The sequence below is a fragment of the Sinocyclocheilus grahami genome, unplaced genomic scaffold (genome assembly GCF_001515645.1).
Source record: "Sinocyclocheilus grahami isolate Dianchi unplaced genomic scaffold, SAMN03320097.WGS_v1.1 scaffold191.1, whole genome shotgun sequence".
In the NCBI taxonomy this organism is placed as follows: domain Eukaryota; kingdom Metazoa; phylum Chordata; class Actinopteri; order Cypriniformes; family Cyprinidae; genus Sinocyclocheilus; species Sinocyclocheilus grahami.
Genome location: NW_015505370.1, coordinates 1,171,417 through 1,194,106, shown reverse-complemented (window position 1 = coordinate 1,194,106; position 22,690 = coordinate 1,171,417). Strand labels below are relative to the sequence as shown.

Below are 22,690 nucleotides of genomic sequence, written 5' to 3'. Positions count from 1 at the left end.
TCTGAGCCGGAAAGAGAATTGATTAGTTCATCTCTCGAGTCTTCGGGTTTGAGTCGTTCATTCATCACGTAACAGCCCCATAAGCTAACCAATGCAGTCTGAGCCGGAAAGAGAATATGTAGCGGTTGGTTTTTTGGCATCACCATGTAGTCCTGTTCGGTATAGCAACTTGACTTCTCTAAAATGTAAAAAAGCTATTTGCTGTTGCATTGTACACATACTATACAATTCAGAATAATTTATTAATTTTTTTTCTTATGTGCTTATATGGGCTTCTTATATCATTTGGTTATTTGGTGTCCTTTTGGAGTATCCTTTTGGAGTTCTTTTTTGGAAAGACATCTACATTTGTCTTGAAAAAAGCTTGCAGAAAATACAGATTTTTGAGAATCACCCTTCAATCTTTTGGTTTACTTTGCTGAATATAGCAAATGATGACAAAATAACCATTTGAAACAAGATAAATGGTCTATGCTTAATTTCATGAAGTGTGCGATTAATTGCGAATCATCACAGAAAAAGGGTGTGATTTATAAATATATATATATATATATATATATATATATATATATATATATAACAATACATATTTAAGGCCCGAGCACCAATGGTACGAGGACTCTCTTGGAATTACTCTGTTCATTCTTCTTCTCCAAAGTCAATCAAATTTTTGAACGGCCTAAACATGCTCGAAAACTCACAAAACTTTGCACTCCGAACTGGCGAAAATTGACATCTGATATGGGTTTCAGAATTGGGCATGGCAAAATGGCCCAATAGGTCTACCTATAAAATTTCAACGAAGCACCCCTCGCGCTATGTTTCATGTACGTGTACGAGTTTTCATCAAAGGGCATGACCGTGGCGGCCTGATAAATTTCGATGTTTCGTCATGAAACAGGAAATTGCTATAACTTAGGCATACAATCCCTGCGGTTCAATGTTAATACCATCCATCCTAAATAGTATGTGAGATTAAAATAAGTGTGTCCCAAAGTATGGTATGCTGAAAAGAGTATGCCAGAAGTACCTGGATGGTCTACTATTTCAGGTCGATTTTTGAAGCGCGGATCCTTGCACACTCTAATGGCTAATATTGCCCACAATCCATTGCGCTTTGGCGAAGGATTCGGTTCAGAACTATAAACACGAATAAAAAGCGTTAAAAACTACAAACATGGCGGATTAAACCGACAGTTAAGTAGAGAGGTTTAGATAAAGGGGTTTGAGTTACTAATAATCAACATTTAATCTGGTAAAAATATTTATTTAATGTTATCTGTTATATTTAATTGTAGAGGATGTTAACGGTGACAAGATGACTGACAGGCCAGTTTACAGTGGCTACGTTTACATGCGCAATTTTTGGTTCAATCGGACTGGATTCATTCCGACTGATGAATCTGAACGTAGTGTTTACATGAACGCTAAATAAAGTGATCATACGTCCATTACGCTATTTCTGCGTCTTTGCACATGCGCAGTCCTTTCCGTTTCGGGGTTCAATCCGATCGAGTGTTTACATGCACTCTCAATCGTATTAGAAAAGGAATAAACCACCCCCTTCAATCGGATCGAAATTTCATTCCGATCGAGCTCAATCGGATAGGTAAAAGATAAGGTGTTTACATGAAGGCTTTTCAGACTGATTGAGCCGTCAATCCGATTACAAACTGATTATTTGTAGGGCTGTACAAAAAATCGAATGCGATTTTCATGCGCGTCTCATCAGTAAAGCCGCTTCTGGTGATTAGTAGTAAATCTCCAGCACGTGCTTTCAGATGGAGCGGCATTTACTACACAGAGCCGTAGTTCACTGACAAGCTACACAAAATCGCGTTCAAAATCGCAGGCAATTCATTGCCGATTTTGAACACGATTTTGTGATTTTGAACTTGATATAAACTTGACTATGAACATAGACTCACCAGCAGTGGATTACACTAACAAAGCTAGACCAAGGACAAAATTAACATAAGGGCTATATATACAAAGATACTAATCGCTAACAAGAGACACCAGGAACAATCAAGACAAAGACCCAATGAGAACATAGGACACGTGACTAACCAATCACAACATGACACATTGACTAAGGGAGCACACGGCAAGGTACATGAGGGCAAGGGAATCACATGACAAACCAGCAAACATAAACATGACTAAACTACAAAATAAAAGACATAAACTTAAACAAGAAACAAAACCCAAAAACAGACATGACGGATCCCCTCCCTGTATGGGCGGCTCCCAATGCCCAAATGGAACACCTACCCCAAAACAAAAAACGGACAATATTTAAAAAAACTGACAATATTTAATACGGAAATTTAATATATGTACATATATTACATTTGTGTGTGGGAAGCCAAAGACTGGAGCAATGACGGCTAAAAATCCAGCTTTGCCATCACAGGAATCAATTACATTTTATTTTATGTATTGTATAGAAAAAATTATTTTAAATTTAAACTATATTTCAGTTTTTTGCTGTCTTTTGCTATATCACACCTACTCCAAACTTATGAACCGTAGTAGATAATGTCTTATTTGTTGTGATACACTCCTATTGTATATGCACAACTATAGAAAAAAAATGCTGGCATGAGTTTCTTGTTTGGGAGGCAACTGCAAGATAATTGTCGAGGAGGAATAACTTTATCTTTGCTGAGGCTTCAAATTAGCAACAATACACATTTTCTCCACAAGTACTTTAACACATTTTGTTCCACTCGCCGAGGCTCATTTCACCATTATATTAGACGATAGCAGCTTTTTTTTAATGCAGTACTTTCCAAGGAGATTCAGCCGCCTGAACTGCTTTTTAATCATTATCATGACTGGCTCATTAGTGTGCCAGTGACTTCCATAGCCTATCCAGACGGCAACAGATTGTCAGTGTCTGGATGAAAATGTAAAGAATTTAACGGTTGTGGTTTCAATTCATGTAACTCATAAAGAGTCATTGTTCTCTAAACAAACAAAACTGGTTCTGCTGTGTGTCATGATATCTGTGTTGCAGCACTGTTGAATAAATATTGCTGGAAACTGTCCAAGTATTTTAGTATGGTGTTTCGTCTCTCTGTCACCGGGTGCCAAACATCAACCGGTTTCCAATCCTAAGCAACCTTCACTCACATTTCTTTTAGATAATATAAAAATCTAGTTCTTCTCTGTATATTCTGTCTTTGATGATCAACAAATGAATTATCCATGAGCAGCTTCCAGCGCATTTTTGTGTCTGAAGTCAAAGGACTTCAATATGAGTATCATCAGATGCCGCTCTTACTGACATTGTCACATATCATTTTCATTAGCTAGTGCAAACATGAGTATGTCCTAACAGCATTCGCCGAATTTCAATGGCAGACTGAACCATTGTGTATTCATGTTAGAAAGAAACATTAGCACTCTATTACACAGTGTGTAGACGTGCTTCTGCTGCCAGTGTCAGATTTTCACAGGTTATTCCAGGAACGTAGCAGTGTGTCTCCTCCTTGCACACTCAGGGCACACCTCCAGCGAGAGAGGGCAGAGTGTGTCTTTCAACAGAGCTGATGTCTGCAATCACGGAGAGCCAGCTCGCAGGGAAAAAACACAAAGCACTTGTGTGATTCAGTGACATGCACACACAGTCTGATCAATACTTATTTAAAAATATATACATAATATTACTGTATACTCCACACATTCACACTTTAGCAGAGGAGAAAGGGACCTAGCAAAATTATTTCTCTAAACTATTCCATAGCTGTTTTGGAATATGGTTTCTAGCTGGTCTCAGCTGGTTATTAATTGGTGTAAGTTGGTAGACCATCTTAGATAAGCAGCAAACCAGTATACCAGCTGGTGGTATTAGCTTTAAGGGATAGTTTACACAAAAATGAAAAGTCTGTTATCATTTACTTACCCTCATGTTGTTCCAGAGCTGGTTGACTTACTTTCTTTTGCATAACAGAAAAGAAGATATTTTGAAGAATATTTCAACTGTTTTTGTACATACAGTGAATGTCAGTTGGGTCCAAAACGACATTGGACTAGGTCTTTGCAATATGAATAAAAATGAGATTTTGTTGATAATGATAATTAGACAATATTTTGTTTTTGTGCTGGTTTAGGGCTGTTGTGGGCAGCTGATTATGAAAGCTTTTTGTATTCTTCAAATTATGTGCAGTGGTTAGTTCACAGCAATGACAGACACCAGCTTTTTCATTAAGGGTTGATATTTGTCCCTCTATTTTCTAGTGGCAATTTTGACCTTATTATATGTAGGTCTATATGTGTTGAGTTTTATGTCAAACTCTTACTTGCTTTTAAAGCGCTTTAAAGTTTTTATTTTATATTTTATATTTAAGTGTGAATAATTATATATATTCATAAACATATATTTAAATATAAATCGAAAGCCACAAATAAGTAGAGGCAAGTCACTGTAAGTCATTGAATCATTAATTCAAACTGTTCATTCAAAATGGCTGATTCATTCAGAAATAAAGCTTTATGACTAGATTATTAAATAATTCACTCAAACAAAAAAATTTATTGTTAAAAAAATTAAATTATTATTGTTAAAAAATTCTGATTCATTTAGTACTGAAACTCCGCTTTTCACAATGTGAGTGACATACTCCATATTGTCAGCTCACACATTGTTAACAACAATAGACAATACATATCGCACACCCCTACAGTGGACCCCACTGACTTTTTATAAAATATATATATATATTTTTTTTGTGTTCCACAGAGAAAAAAAAAATCATTCAGGTTTGAAGTGAAATGAGCATGAGTAAATGCCTAAACACATAGCAACCGGCGCACACACCTCCAACAGACCTCATCGTCACATTGGCTATTCTTTGGGTCACCCTGTCTACCAATAATTCCTTGCCCTTCCTGACCTTTAGGATAATTCCTCTCCAGTGCTTCTGCCATGACGAAGGGTTCAATCTCATCTCATTCCCATGTATTCCAGCTCATACTGAAAAACTGATTTTCTTCCTTTTAAGTACAGTTCTCTCCTACCATGACATAGTGCCCTTATTCTTAGCAGACAGGGAAAAATATCATTATGCTAAAAATATCATTTATTTTAGTCTATAAACAAGTAAAGTAAAAGCTCAGTTCAGGTGTTGTTCTCACCGACTGCATTGCCGCAGCAAAACATCGCTCTTCTACGTTTGGACATAACATGTGTAACCACTGTCGCCATGAACTCCTCAGCAACGTCAGATCCAACTGAATGCAGAATATCAATGACCATCCTTACACTTGAGTGCTCAGAGGGATAAAGTGATCCAATTAGGCTTTCATTAAGCTTTAATGAAAATGCATAACTGCATGGCTGCTGGGTGCAACCCTGTTATTGTCTTTGGAGAAATGCTAGGCATGTGTCACAGTGTCACATTAGCATACAAATAATATATCCACTTCAAGTATGCCAGCTAGTGCATGATCCATCATGCCTTTGTACATACATTAAAGCTGCTGAAACACAAGGGCCACAAATGAACAGCGGATAGATACAAGGAATTCAATCCTGGTGTCTTCCATCATTAAATAATGTAAAGGAATCCTGGGAACAGGTCAGAATAAAGCAATAATCTGCAAGAGGCCCAGTGTTAATAAAATACACCAATGCAGAAGAAATAATTAAGGCTGTAAATCAATGAAAACATTTGACTGAATTAAATATAATGATATATCGTATGCTTACCATAGCTGCATTTTTTTAATAATAATAAAAAAATACAATAAAAACAGTTGAATTGTGAAATATTTGTACAATTTAAAATAACTGTTTTCTATTTTAATATATTTTAAAATGTAATTATTCCTGTGATGGCAAAGCTGAATTTTCAGCATCATTACTTCGTTAAAAAAACACATTATTTTCCACATACTGTACATTATTGTTGCTCCTCTATGCCCCGCCTTTCTGAAACGCATCGATTTTTACAAAGCTCAACGGTCTGAAAAAGCGAGGTGTGCTGTGATTGGCCAGCTATCCAGTGCGTTGTGATTGGCCGAATACCTCAAGCGTGTGGCGGAAATGTTACGCCGCTTACCACATTGTGATGATGCCCGGTCAGGCTGGAGCAATGATTCAAAAACATGAAAACCCATTATAAACGAGGCATTCGTTTATGTAGTCTACTCTACCAGGATCAGTAAACAGTCCTCCATAAAATGTGCTGCACACATCTGAATATTTGGGTTGAAGTGTTCTGGAACAGTGTTGTAAATACAACTTAACCACTGATTTCTAGTCGTGTCCATTTTTGGAAGACCAAACAAAGTAGTTTCGCTTTCACAACGAAACACAGCGTCACACACAGCGGCCTTGAGTGAGCAGAGGCCGGGGGATAAAGTGAGGAACGGCCGGCGGGCTGAGTGAGCAGAGGCGGCGGATTCGATGAAGGAGCGTCCGGAGGGCTTGCGGCAAGCACATGTGACGACCGATCCGGCGATCCACAGCACAAAATTGTAGTATTTCCTCAGCAACCAGCACGGATCAGCTCCAGGCATGACGAAGCAAATATCGTCCTCTTTTGGAAGGCCAAACAAAGTAGTTTCGCTTTCACAACGAATCACACAGCGCATTCACAACATGGCGGCAGCAACAATACTACAACCAGAATAAAAGTTACGTCTTCTTTCTTTGCGTGAACATTTGGGCGGCATTATGCAAATCTTCCCACATAGTGACGTAGATATGTGGGGGCGTGTTAGAACGAGCTGTTTTAGGTAGGTGTGGCTGACTCTTAACTTTTATAAAGAATATCTCTTTGGATTTGAGACTTTAGTCTTTGCAACTTTACAGATCTTCTTTATGCACCAAGAGCTTGTAACACTCCAAAGAGAAAGGAAAAATTTAAATCGCATCATATGACCCCTTTAAGAAACATTTCTTATTATTATCAACATCGAAAACCTTTGTATTGATTAATATTTTTGTGGAAATGGTAATTCAGTTGTTTTCAGTAATCTTTGATTAATGGAAAGGAACAGCATATTTTTTGCAATGTAAATATTTCTGTAACAATTAAAATTCTTTACTGTCACTTGATCAATTTAATGCATCCTTGCTAAAAGGTTATTGAAAAAAAAATCTCATGTTTTTCTAAACCTGTATGATTTTTTTCTTCTGTGGAAAACAATAGAAGATATTTTGAAAAATGTCTTTGTTTTTGTCCATAAAATGAAAGTCAGTAGGGTCCAATGTTGTTTGAACCTCATTCTTCAAAATATCTTCCTTTTCCCCCCACAGTCATACAGATTTTGAACAAAATAAGCACAAGTAAATGATGATGATGTAATTTTTACTTTTGCTTGAATTATCCCTTTAAGTTATGAATTCTATTGTTTATGGATGCTACATTTATCACACACTGTTTTTCCACAGACTGTCTTATCGAACTGGGCAGGATACATCCAACTGTGACACGTGTCGTAACAGTGCCTGCATCATATACAGGTGAGTCTCTGCTATATCTGAATCTTTCAGCTTGGCCAAAAAATGTATCCTTGATTTAAAGATTCTGAGCATACTAAGGCACACATTTGTACAAGTGCAGCTACAGTGTCCAATTATATCGGCAAATTTGTCACTGTTTGTACTGTAGTAAAGCTTTGAAGAACTAAAGAGTGTCAAATCTGTACTGTTAGCCTGGGCTCTTCTACCAATAAGAATTTTCAAGGATAAAATTAAAAATATCATGACTGAGTGAGTTCCTTTGATGCATGCCACATATGGACTTTATACATTTTTACCAAACAGGCCAATTGAAAAATACACTCAGAGATGGCATGAACTGTAAATCTAGAGTTTTTCTTTTATATAGGAATGCAGGTTAAGTAGCAAATGTAACTGTATGATTCTCAGAAACTTAACTATTCCTCTTAAATGTATAGGTTTGCCTATACATTAATTACCCCCATGTCATTTCAAGCCCATATGGCTTTGAAACCCAGAATGCAGCAGACCTATATAACACACACACACACACACACACACACACACACACACACAGGTTTACATTTGTGAAAAGTGGGGACATCCCATAGGCGTAATGGTTTTTCTACTGTACAGACCGTATATTCTATTGCCCTTTACCAACCCTACCCCTAAACCTACCCCTTACAGGAGACTTTGTGCTATTTCAGATTTTCAATACACTCCATTCTGTGTGATTTATAAGCGTTTTGAAAAGTGGGGACATGGGGTAATGTCCTGAAAAGTCACCTTCTCCTTGTAATACCTATGTCATATCTTTGTCATTATACAAATTTATGTCCTCATTTGTCACAAAAACGCGTACACACACAACACACGCACACACACACACACACACACACACACACACAATATGCTGGCATGTGGGAGCAAAACATAAACATTTAGCCTCTCAAGCATTTTTGTATTAATTTATTAACATTGTAATCAAATGCAGTGACGTACATAAAGGCATGCCATCTATCATCAGACAATTGCAGCATTTCACCGCCTACCAGACGACCCTGGAATATATTACTTGGGTCAGAAAAGAAATCAAAAATATGCAATTCAGTTTGCACAGTGAGGGAAGTCAAATACACACAGATATGCATACTGCATCAGCACTCTTTGAACACTGGCCCAGAGGACTAGAATTACACTATTATAGAGAAGAGTTAAAACACATTCACAAAAAAATGCTATTATATTATATTATATTATATTACCGTATATTATATTATATTATATTATATAGTGCTGGGCAACGATTACAATTTTTAATCGCGATTAATCGCATGATTTTCGCATGAATAATGATATTTTATAGTTTGTTATAGAAAAACAAGTTATGCTCAGAGTCCAGAGCCTCGATCATAACATTATAATAGGCTCCTTCTGAGTACAGACCTGCACTATCGCGGGACCCAACGCAACAGAGTGCTGCACAAGACAACACTTGATGGGCAAGTGCGGGTGGGTAGAGACTCGTGTGTGCGGGATGCGGGAGAATAAGGGTGTACTCACACTAGGCAAACTTAACCATGCCCGAGTGCGTCTGACCCCCAAAGCACGGTTCGTTTGACTAGTGTGATCACGCCGTGCCGCGCTAGGTTAGAAGAGGTGGACCAGAGCGCGGTTCAGTTATATATAGATCAGTTCACAATATATTGTGAAAGGGGCCGTGTGTTACCGCGTCCCCAATGACTCAAAATAATAAAGTTAACAAAACGATGCTGTGTTGAGCGAGAGCGCTTCTCTGCTGTCTTCACGTGCTATCGGAAACTTCCTGTTTCCCTATGAAGTTGTGAGCTCTTCATGTGAGCGCTGCTGCAGTCTTAGGCCCCCCCCAAATGCTCTCATTGGTTGAGACGAGTGATAACACCCATCCCAAGCCAGTACTGATCAACATCCCACCGCTCCTGTGACCCATAGTTTATCTGTGTGTATTCAGAGCCAGAGAGCAACAGACTTTAATAATAATAAAAAAACTGCGTTAATGCGCGATAAAATAATTGTCGACAATAACGCGTTAACTTGCCCAGCCCTAATTATATTATATTATATTAATTTGGAACGACATAACGGTGAGTAAATTATGCCAGAATTTTCATTTGGGGTTAAACTATAAAGAGACTCAATGAAAAGAACAAATAAAAATTCTTTATCAAATTAAATCTAAGATTTTGCACTAGTAAAATATGATATTATTGCTTACATCTGTGTTAAAGGACTGTTTATTTGATTGTTAGTATGTTTATCGTGAATATTCATCTGTTCTGCTCAGGGGTGCTTCCGATTGTTAAGTAAACCATGAAATTGAAGGATCTGATTTGTAAAAGCTATAATTGGTTTTGGTTCTCAGGAACAGTTCACAGTGGAAAGACAGTGGGTTTGGGTGAGCAATATAGTGGTGTTAAATTGCAGCTCAATGCTTTTTCCAGAGATCCCCTATAACCTACTATTGGAAGGTTGTTACAGAAGAGGACACGCTGTGACATTAGTATGAGAAGAATGCTGAGCAGAAACAGAGACATGTATTGGTGAAGGTGATGTGGTTGTCATAGTTACCAAAGTGATGAGGTGGTGAAGAGGGGAAAGGTGGTCCTAGCTTTGGTTGGGGTTAGTGAATCAGAGCAGTCTATGAATCTCTCTGTGTGTTTGTGTGTGTGTGTGGTCAAACAAAACACTTCATTCTACACTGTATGGTTGTAATGACCCACTTTCAGTAGCTGATACCAATACCAGTGAAATTTCACCGGTCTCTGTGCTACTTGTGAATTCACAGCAAAAATAATATATAACAACATTTATTTATGGCATTTTAATATTAATACATTATAATTAAGACTGTCAATCGCGATTAATCACACACTTCATGAAATTAAGCATAGACCATGTATCTTGTTTCAAATGTTTATTTTGTCATCATTTGCTATATCCAGCAAAGCAAACCAAAAGATTGAAGGGTGATTCTCAAAAATCTGTATTTTCTGCAAGATTTTTTCAAAATAAATTTAGATGTCTTTCCAAAAAATGACACTTAGAAACTCCAAAAGGACACCAAAGAACCAAATGATATAAGGAGCCCATATAAGCACATATGAAAGAAAAGAAAGCAGAATTTTATAGTATGTGTACAGTGCAACAGCAAAGAGCTTTTTTTTACATTTTAGAGAAGTCAAGTTGCGATACCGAACAGGACCACATGGAGATGCCAAAAAAAAAACCCCTAAACCAACCGCCTGCTGACTGCATATATCTACAATACACGGATCCATTCAGTATAACTAACACATGACACAGCAACATACACATGACAAATCAAAACATTATCGCGAATGTGTGTGGAAACAACGTAGATGTACGTAAATGTCTGTGCCTGTGCATAAATACAATGTGCGATCAGTGCGTCAAGAGCTCATACACACATTAATATAACGGACTCACGCGTGCTTACTGTACGACTCCTGTACGCCACCGCAATCGTCTTTACCTTGATTGCAGTCTTCATCTATCAAAACTTTACTAGCGAGACTGCTTATCAATTTGAGAAAACGTAGTTTGCGTCTCATCTGGCCATACAGCGGTGGGATGTGTTGACAATCTGTTCAGTCTGTACTTCACACAGCGCGTGTGATGTGTGAGGGCTCGCGCTCTTCAGAGACAATCACAGAATATGACAGAGCTTGTGTTTTAAAGCCAAACACGCTGGAATGAATAATTCACTGAAAACGCAACGAAGACTTCTCTTCTGTAGTCTCTGATGTAATCAGCCTGGTTTCCTTTATATTAGTGCTGTTTTGGACGGATTGTTTGAATGCATTCGCTTACTGGATCATTGGACTGAAAACTTTCCTGGAGTTTAGCAGCTTAAAATGATCTGATCGCAAGCAGAGAAGCAAAAGTGGGTTAAAGGGTTAGAATAGAAATTGTGCTTCCGTAATTTTGCATTAATTGCGTTAAATAATTTTTATGCGTTAAGGATTGTAAAATTAATCGCATGCGTTAAGGCGTTAACGTTGACAGCCCTAATTATAATATTTAATACATTAATATTTAATACATAATACATTTTTGTCTTAATTTTGTGTCAAGTTAATACTTTTGACATTCCTGTACACTGTCCAACTGCCCACAAATCCTAATGGACAAGAGAAGAAGGCATACAAGGTCAAAGTTCATTGTTCATTCACTGTGCTCAACATGACCCTTACAGGGTTTAAAATGGATGCCAGCATGGTGTAAGATAGCTCTCACTGTTCCTCCATCACAACTTTCTCAAAGGAACAGAGAAGGCACTCTAAGAGATCAGCATGCTCCCAGCAAACGACCAACTAGCTGGCTGCAGCATACTGTGCCACATTGTTGTTTTAAACAATGGTATATCCTTCTTTCAACCCAAACTATTTAATGTGTATTCCTCTTCCAAACATTTGCAAAAGTGAATTCCAAACAAGTGAATGCTTTGAGTGTCTTTGAGTACTAAGACAATGAGTAATGGATTTGAGTACTACATCAGAGCAGTTTTTTTGTGAAATACTATTATATTATATATATATATATATATTTTTACTTTTTTTCCATTTTTAATTATATAATTCTCTATGTGCTAGCTAGACAACTGGCCTTAATCTTTGAATTTATACACTGTTAAATGTATTGAAAAGAGCATTAGAAATATTCATGAACAGTTAAGCACCTTTCTGCTAATACGGATTTACAGAGAGCCCAACCATGCAACCTTTTTAAGAAAATTAAAAATAATGATTCAAATAGCAGATTAAAAAAGTTATTCTAGGGGAAAAAATGGTCAGCACTGCCATTTGCAGTTTTGTGTAAAATGCAAAAAAAAGGGCCAATTAAAAAAAATTATCATGATTTTTTTTAGCTGTGTAGTGAGTATAATAAGCAAATTCCAAACTATATATTGTGGGTATTTGTTTCTGAACCTTTAGTGTGCTTAAGTGGAGTAATGATGCTTGATTCCCATTCCACATTTGCATCAGGTCAACTAAGCTCAAATTCTTTATGCTTTTGTTTGGCACTCGTATCTAAGAGAACATGGCTATAAAGATACTTATCAAATGCCCAGTGCACCACAATAAAATATGGCAAAAACAACATCGGCTTTATAATCCAAGGACTTAATTCCTCACTGAACCATAAGACTGAATATGTTCTCAAAAGCTGAGCATGTGCGCTAATTGGTTAAAAAAAATAAGCCTACTTTGGAGGATGAGGCCTTGCACTGACAGTTAATGGTGTCACTGCTAAAGCATTATTAGAAATATCATAGGAAACATTCTGGCATCATGTTGTTCCAAACCTGAATTACTTTCTCTTTTTTGTGTAAGACAAATAATTCATAAATAACCCAGTCATGTAGCGATAAAAGAAGAATGTAAAATAAAATAAATAGGTCAGCTGCATAATATATTGCGATGCAAACAGCTGACTTTCAATTTTTAAAACTTCTGTGCATATAAAGACAAAATAGCATGCATGCCCATGTGCCTCAAAATATTTGCACCTGTGTATACATCATCGTACATACACTTCTGTATATTTTTACATTCTCATATTTCAAAATATTGAAGCCAGCATGGTGTGATTTGCTGCGATGCCTCTGTAGCTGGACACATACTGGAAGACAGATAGCAACAGAACGAACAGCCCGACCTGTGGCCTTCCTGCCGCAGCCTCTGTCCTCAGGATGCGCTGATGGGAGACAGGCATGACTCATTCATCAGAAGTAAGAAAAAAAATAACCATTAGAGTTTTGAAATAGTGGCAACCATCAGTTTTTCTTGCGCTGTGTCCAAGATAACTCCCTGTGGTATTCCTACAGTTCGCATTTAGCACCTTTTTCCTTCCAATTTCATTTATTTTGTGTCACGTCTCACGGCGGCCCAGTGGGTCTCTACAGATACTTGGCAATATCCATCCTGCTAGGAGCTTATGAAAAAGGCACAATAATGGTGCCAAATACAGTTGCGATTTGCTCCATTTGGATCTGTATATGGTATTTTAAATTTCTTAGTTTTTTTCCCAAGCGGATTACTGTAAGTGTCTTGCGTGCATCAATTACTGAGATTGTGTGATGCAGATATCCTCCTCTCACTTTCGAAGGCTGCAGTATTTCTCATTATAAGCAGCAAGTCAGTTTCCATTAAGTATTTATGAACCAGCAATAAACTGGGTAAATCGTGTGCTTTTCACAGGCTCCAGATGATTTCTCAAAATGTAGGAAAGTGTCCCTGTTCTCTCTCTTTATTTTTCTCAGCCTAACACCCTTGCTGCTCAGAGAAATGCAGCTTAATCACAATAGCTGTGTTCAAACAGAAGCAGAAAATGATCGTCAGTCTTGTTTTAGAGTGATAAATATGGCTGCGTTCACACACAGTTTGGAAATTGCATTTTATATTCAAACTGGCTAACATCAATCTTTAGGGCTCACAAATGCATTTTCTGTATACCCAAGTCAATACGTTAATTTTTATATTTTAAGCATGCATTTTTATATGTATTTTAATCAAACATAATGGAATGTTTAAAATTAGACAAATCAACTAATCACAGAAAATGTCGTTCATATTAAAAAACATCAAATTCACACTAATACTTGTTCATATTTGTGCTGTTGTTTTCCCAGCATGATTATGTCACTTCTTTGAGCATCATGTCATCCTGGAAGCTTGTGTTAGTTAAAAATTAATGGAAATTGATATAGAGCAGTAGTTCTCAACCATGGGACCGGGGTCCAATAGGGCGCATCAGCAAACTTCCAAAGGGGCCGCAGGAGGTTTATTAATGTAATAATTAGGACTGCGAGTCGATTAAAAAATGTTATCTAATTAATTACATGATGTGGTGATTTATTAATCTAATTAATCACATATTAATTGCACATTACATTTAGCTGAGAAATTACAGACAAAAGATCATTTAAAGCCATTATTGTGTTACAGAAGAAAAGCATGAAATCTATATTACAAAATAGTAGTTTTTGTAAGAAATATTTCTTTTTTTCTAATTAAAGGGACATTTAACTATCCCTTTAATTCGTTTTTTATTAATATGAATTTTTTTTTATATATTCAGGTTTTTTATTATTATTATTTTTTAATGAAATTATAATGTAAATAAGAAACTAAAACTGCCAGTAGGTGGCAGTAAATGTCTTAATGAGTAAGTCATTGAGTGATTCATTCATTCATTCGATTTGTTCAAAAGCTGATTCATTCAGGAATTAAAGGCAGGGTAGGTGATTTGGCTCAAAAACATTGTTTGTTATGCTGATTGAAAGTCTCTTCACATCCCAATAACAATCAATAAGTTAAGTGGTCTAAATTTATTTATATGTATTTATTTCATCTGTGGAAGGTGTAGGACAATAAAACGTTTGTCCAATCATATTCCTCAGTCCGAGGGCTACGATAGACTGTCCTGTCAACGTATGTATTTGCATACCTCCGCACACCCTGTTCACATAGACATTATAAGTCATCAGCGCGTTCCATTACGCTATTGCAGACCGAGTGAGAATGGAAGTATTTATTATTGTAATATTACGTGCTTTGTACTGCATTGTTTTCTCACCGATGAATGAGACATGAGCTAACATGACAGCGTTGCATTCAACCCTCCATCAACACCTTCTCTTATTGTGTCACTGGTTAGTTTCTGGTCTGCTGTGCGTGTTCATGTGTTTTGGAGGAGGCGTGGCTTTGGAGAGTGATTTGCAGGGAAGGTGGGATCAGAAATTGTGGAGATGTCAACCGTTTTGCTGTGGCTTTAATAGTAATTTAATAGGTAATATTTGCTTTGGCAAAACTGCTCGTGTTGATTGATTGATTGATATTTATAATGGTACTTAAAAAAATGTGGATACTTTTTAAAGTTTGAAAAACGTTTTTCATGCCATTTTAATTATTATTTTTCTTATTTCTGTCTTTGCTTGAAAGAACATTTGGACACCTCTGTATATGATAAAAATAAATGTACTACATAGTAGGACTGACCCAGAGTGTGAACATTCATGCTTTTGAATGGCGGCACTCATAGGGGTGTGCGATATTGACAAAAAATTATATCTCAATATTTTCTGGGATTTTATCGATAACGATAATTAGACGATATTTTGCTGAGTGTGTTATTGTGCTGGTACCTTAAGGACTGCCGAAGACAGCTGACTCCTAATGTTTTTAATATTCTTCATATTCTGTGTGGTGGTCAGTTCATACTGATAGAAATTAATCTTTTCCAATAAGTTTAAACTGATTTTTGCATTTTATGGGCATTTTTACCTTGATAAAGCCATTTTTTGTAAAAGTGTCCATTATATTTTGAGTCAAATTCTTACATTTAATCAGGGAATTAGAATAATAAGACATTTGGGCTGTTACCAAGCACGTAATGTATGCATGTGCTCTGTAGGGATGTTTTGAATGGTTTTTGCAAAATACTCGATAATGTCAAATCGCACATCGTTAAAACAACAATTACGATATTATCGCAGACGATATATATCGCATACCCCTAGGCACTCACCAGTGCTGAAAACTAATTAGCAAACCAGTTCTTCACTACTAAACAGAGGAGAGGAACCAGAAGACAAGAGGGAGTCTGATTGTCTGATTGCAAAAAAAGTTTTAATTTCCTGCCCTGTGCTGGCAGAGTGGCCAGTGAGGATGTGTTGATTGTGATGCCTGGTGTTGGCATAGTGGACTGGATAAGTTCACTCTGCGGCTGCCTTCTCAAGGCAAGTACAATGTGGCCATTAGTCACGTGATGGGCCCCGTCCTTCAGCACCACCTCAGTCTGTCCTGTCCTCACGGCACCACGTGAATCCAGACAAATGGACTCAAGCGGGTCACGTGTCAGGTTGGTGGAGGACGAGTGGTTAGTTTGAATGAGAGGTGGCAGAGATACCCGACAATGTGCACAGCAGGGATGGACAGCGGTGCCGCTTGAGCAGAAATTACAGAGCTTGATAATAATCCACTTACTTCAGTATAACCCTCAGAAATGGTCCAGCTGATCTCTTGCACCAGCCTCCGCTCACTCAGATAAAAAACCTTTAGGCCTCCTTCTAAAATCAATTGCTATCTTGACTCGTACTGGAACATAATATTTGACATTGTTGTGTCCAAGATTGAGCTTTTCTTTTAATACAACCTCTCATTGACTGAACCCATTACAGTTTGTCCCTGCGGTAAAGTGTTTGAACATAATATTTGTGGCATCTGACAGGCCGGGTCTGTATCCTGTCATTGACCGAAGCTCGCGGCTGAATGTTTGTATACCTGTATAAAGGATGATGTTCAGTGTAACTGTGATTAAATATTTAGCTCCATGTCTACAAACACACCCACCCCCACACCGAGTTTGACCGTATGCATGTTTGTGTGTCTACATTACAGCAAAGCAGTGACGCAAATAATTGAGCAAGAACCTGGGTCATTTATGTTTGATGTCAACCACAGGGCGTTATTTCAACAATCACCTATTCATACCCACAACGCTTTATTAAAAATCTATTTCAAATTAAATTCATGTAAATTTACTGGAAGATAAAAGGATAGCTAAAGGATGTGCTATCCCCTTACCCTATTTCTTATCCCTCACACAAAACTGTCAACATTTTTAGATTTTCAAAAAGCTTTTTTCTCATGGGGACCAAAAAAAAAACAATAAAACAAATTGTACACACAAGGTCAACATTTTCTGGTATTACTATCCTTGTGGGGACATTTGTTCCTTCTAATGTTAGGAATACCAGGTCTCTCACACACCCACACACACACATTCACTCATACACATTAGGTTTCTGTGAATTGTGGGGACTTCCCATAGAATTCTATTGTTTTATATTGACCAAACTATATTTTCTATCCCCTAACCCATCACTACCCCTAAACCTAGCCATCACAGAAAACTTGTTTGCATTTGTTTGCAATTTCAGGTTCTACTATCCTTGTGGGCACATTTGGTCCCCACAATGCAAGGATAAAACGACACGCACACGCACGCACGCACGCACACACACACACACACACTTTCTCTCATTTAAAAGTTTGGGGTAGGATTTAAAAAATATATTTTTTACTAATATTGTTACGCTGAGCAGTGCTACATTGTTTTTTGTATAAAAAACAGTAAAAACAGTAATATTTTGAATTATTACTTCAATACAAAATAACTGTTTTATAATGTAATGTAATTTATTCTTAAAATCTTTCTAATATGCAGATTTGGTGATCAAGATACATTTCTTATGATCAATATTAAAAACAGTTGTGACGCCTAATATTTTTGTGGAAACCATGATAAATTTTTTTGGGATTCTTTGATTAACAGAAAATAGAAGTATTAATTCAATCTAGTAAATATATTATTAGAAATTATTATAGTATATTTAACTATAACTATAATGCTTGTAGTTAAAGTATTTTCCATTTGCTGAACTGGAAGCTGAACTCCCTCCCGACCTTGCCCCCCCTCCCCTCTTTTGCCCCACGCACCACTGAACTCTGACCCTCTGACGGACTCTCCCACTCCCCCCTCCCTAATACACACACACACTGTCACTTTAATCAGTCTGAATAAGCTCTTTTGGACTACAAATCATTATATCGGCACTGTTGTCTACTTCACTGGTTTGCACTCTATCTGCCATGTGCTATGTTCTACTGTTAATGCTATCTGTATGCACCAAGGGTCTGAGAGTAACGCAATTTAAATTCTCTGTGTGTATGTGCTGTACATGTGGAAGAATTGACAATAAAGCAGACTTGACTTGACTTGAAGTAGCATCGTGTACTGTCATATATAACTTATATCATTGGTTGTACATTTAAATTTTTTTGTAGAGTAGGATTTTTCCTTTATACAAAAGGATGTATGAATCGAATTCGCCTGAAAACCTTAAGACATCATCTCCATTCTGAGCCAGGTTTACAGATCCTGCAATTGTTTGCTGTGCATTGTTCACCAGCCACCCATATGTTTTACACCCCCCTGCTGGTAGTGTACACAAGGTAACTGCTCAGGTTTTTCCTGTGATTAATTGCTGAGTGTAGTTTAGCCCAACCTGGAGCAGGAACACACGGCTGTTCCATTCTCTTTCACCCTCAGAGTGTCTGCCGAGAATTGCTGAGCTTTCACAAGTTCTGTAAATAGACAAACCAAACACTGCAGCTTCTAAATATACCATGCCAGAGAAGTTTTTCCTGATCATTTGTGAAAATCCAGGACAGACTTGAAAATTAGATGCAGATTGCTTTGTCTCCATGGGTTTTAGTCTGTTATTGGTTTGTTCTGCTGTCTCGATACGCATGTGATGGGAAAAAAGTCCTTGGTGTAGGGATTGTATGTGTGGAATTGTGATAAAGCGCTATTGTATTTTCAAAGGCTTTGGAATTCAGTGCAAAATTCCATAATGATCTGAACGATTAATGTCTGCGTTTCACCATAGCAGCTTGTAATTAAATGAAATGTGTGTTATCCAATACAAAACTTTGAATGAAAGCCAAAGGGCTCGATTGTCGTATATAAAGCGTTCCTTACTGCAAACCAAACAAACCTTCAGTGTAAAGACGTAGATAAACATAATTGACTCCCATGCTGCAATTTGGTTAGAGAGCTCTCTATTTGCACAAATCTTTTATGAATGGAGGAATTGATGAGTCAAACATTGATTTCCAATACGCTCATTTGTAGAGCAGGGAAGTGAAAAGAAGGGGGCGAGTGAGGAATAGAGCAGTTGAAAGTGAGTGGTACTGATATGTATGTGATTGGTCTGTCTGTCTCTGTTCTTTACTCTGGTGACTCAGACTCTGCTTTGTGAATGATTTCATTTAGATCAGCTTAAAGCTGTCTCTGATGGTTAATCTGGGAGTTTAGCCACTGCAATCATCAGGAATCATCTGATTGTCATGGGATTATGACTTTAGAGGGAAGACTAGGTCAGACTGTGGCTGTGCGAGGACAGTCAAACACACAAACGCTGAGACTGAGCTAAACAGCTTAGTCATGATGTTAGAGGTCAGGAATGAGGTGGTATACACAAAACATTTACGAAGGCAGACAAAACTTGAACATGAAATGGCATTTGCAACTAATTTTACTGTCAAATTATTACTGAGTGAAAGAGGATTTCAACAGGAAAATTGATTACATCCACTGGGAACTGATTGTTCAGGGTCAGACTTTTTAATCTTTCTGAAATAAGTCTCTTATGCTCAGTCTTTTAATTGATAAAAAAAAAAGAACGAAGTTATTGTGAAATATGATTACAATTTAAAAGAACTGTTTTCTATTTAAATATACTTGAAAATGTAGTGTATTCCTGTGATGCAAAGCTGAATTTTTAGCAGCCATTACTCCAGTCTTCAGTGTCACATGATCCTTCAGAAGTCATACTAATATGCTGAATTGCTTCTCAATAAATATTACAATTAATGTTGAAAAGCTGCTTAATTTTTTTGTGGAAACATAATATTCATAATATTTTTCAGTATTATTTGATGAATAAAAAAGTTCAAAAGAACAGCATTTATTAAAAAAAAAAATATATATATATATGTATATACTGTATAACAATGTAAATGTCTTTGTCACTTAATATATTTACTGAATCCTTGCCAAATAAAGTATTAATTTCTTCCAAAAAAAAAAACAATAATAAAACAATTACCATTTAAAAAAATATATTACATTTGTAAATGATATCAAAACAGACTAAAGGACAGAAAAGGCAGAAAAGGAAAGACGTTTTAGAGGGTTGCATGATGAAAATTATGAAGAAAATATATTGATGCACTTTGGAATAGAGTTTTAGGATGTCGTTGATGAAATAGGCACAATAAGATATGGAAAATTAATTTAAGAAAAAGTAAATGTGTCAAATTTGATTTATTGTTGGCTTTAATTTGACTAATTTAGATCCTCATCTAGACACTTTTGTGTAATCTGCTTTGATATGATCCCTACTCTACGTTATCCTCACCTATAATGTTTCCTTTTTCTTTTTTAGTGTGGAACTAGATTTTAAACTTCAAGAGGACAAACTGCAGCCCTTAATGAAGAGACTGTGTCCATTCGAAGAGCCGTCCTACCCTTCTCTGCCTTACACGCAAGAGGTGTTCACATCCACCCCCAAACGCAAGTCCAAGACTGAGTCCAAGAAGCATGCGCGATGGAAACTCTGGTTCCTCTAAAATGGATTCAGGATCCCTGAAACCATCACAACGAGTGAATTCTAGTGGAATTTTGCTTGACTAATTGGATAAACATGGAGAAATGCTCACTGCTAGCCACTGTTTTGGAACATGGGATCCACTGAGCAACTGGATTCTAATAAGGAATAACAGTTGTTTTCTAATCATGACCCTCTGATAAACCCTCTTTTGGGAACTGCTGAATTCACCTGATCTCACATTTTTCAATGGGATTACTCAATGATCCTTAGGTTTAGTCAAGTTTGCAAGGTAAGAGAGCAGGGATGTTTGTAGATGCGTTGTGTGTGTGTGTGTGTGTGTATATATTTTCCAGTGTCTAACTCTGAGATCTCTCTTTCTTCTTTCTACATTTGGCCCATTTTAATTTAGGGACCCTGCAGAGGCGACAAGAAACTTCAAAGCTAAATGTTAGTTTGCCAGAAAACTACTTTGGAGCCATACATCAAAGACATCTAATCAGCAAAGCACAAACTTTTGGGAAGTATAAAGTAGATTTGATAGCTGAGATATACCTCTGTCTCTTTCCCAGTCTTTCTTTTGTTTTTTCTTTCTTTCTCAAAGTCTCTCACCAATTGATTATCATTATATGACAGAATAAATTAAATTAATGAAATTAAATTAGTGAGTAAATGCAGAATCAGCTGACTGCATGCACTAATAATCAATGACTTTGTAGATATATTTTTTCTGGAAAATGTTGAGAATGCACAATAAGTATGTCAGAGATGGTTAGGCTGTAAATGTATGAATGAAAAAGGGTTTACACGCTGGTGTTCTCAAAAAAGTAAAATAATAATAATAATTTACGAAAATACAGTGATTTGTCTTTCAATTATATGGATTTCTGCATCAAATAATGGGCAATCAATATTTCTGGAATAAGAAAAACATTACAGTAAAATTTCAATTTGCAGATGTTCAGGTCTGAAACTATTTTCTTTGGAATATGACGCTGCATTTATAACATACTGTAAACCTAGGTCAATTTCTCAGTAAATATATTTTTCAGACTCATAAAGATGCTTGAGAATTGGCTGGAGATTACAGACAATATGTTCCATGGTGAAAAAATATGAGAACACCTCAAATCTGTTTAGATGATCATTGTTTCGTATTATAGGGTGGAAAGTGCACAAATACAGAACACAAAACAATAGAAATAGGCTCTATTCTATAAAACATACCACTCTGTTCAAGCTGACGTGTCATTTGCTCAATTAAATTTTAATGATGGCAGTCAATCACTGAAATCTTGTGCTTGTTTACCCACCTGAAGCAAAATAATGAAACGATCACAACACAAATTGGGGAGTATAATAATGCAGGTAACATATAGAGGGCTATGTATATAGAAACTGTGCTTAGCATTTTATTAGCTTTAAACAGTCTTTGTGTTAGATATTCACAAGTCTAATATCTTCACTACAGTGCCAAACAATGTATTTAGCTGGTAGCCCAAGAACCTTCATACTTGGAGGACATTTTTGATAACTATTGGTTATATATTTAAAAGTACTAATATGTTCAAACAAAAAAAATTATTGGTCACAGTATCTTGTTATTTAATTGGAGCACAGTACCTGCATATTCTTGTAGCATAACACAAATGCATCATTATACTTTGAAAAAAGTGCAATTGATTTATATTGTGCAATATTACATTTTATACAATTTCTACCCACAGTGCATTTACAATAAAGAAACTGATGCAAAATATTATGACTCGACTGTCCTGTTCCCGTGAACATTATTTAGTGTCAGACCAAAGGAGTGTGGGTTGCTTTGGGATTCTTGCAAAGTGGATTGCGGTGGTGATACTCAATTCATGAAGATGATTGAATAGTGCTTTGAACAGGATGAGTTGGTTGCAACACTTCTTCGCTCTAAAATTGATTGGCTTCAGCTTTGGTGCACACTCTACAGACTTGCTCTGTGATTGGACGGCCTCCAG

At 36.8% G+C, this 22,690-nt stretch overlaps 1 protein-coding gene across 1 annotated transcript in view; it reads left to right on the top strand.

Annotated features, from left to right (window-relative positions):
- LOC107594793 (protein FAM196A-like) overlaps positions 1-22,411 on the top strand; it is a 46,069-nt gene extending 23,658 nt beyond the window's left edge. The window contains exons 4-6 of the mRNA XM_016284969.1: positions 7,406-7,477; positions 20,535-20,988; positions 21,109-22,411. Of these exons, the coding sequence (XP_016140455.1) occupies positions 7,406-7,477; positions 20,535-20,718 (256 nt within the window). The 3' untranslated portion in view covers positions 20,719-20,988; positions 21,109-22,411. The remainder of the gene's footprint in view (positions 1-7,405; positions 7,478-20,534; positions 20,989-21,108) is intronic.
- The last annotated feature ends 279 nt before the right edge of the window (positions 22,412-22,690 follow it).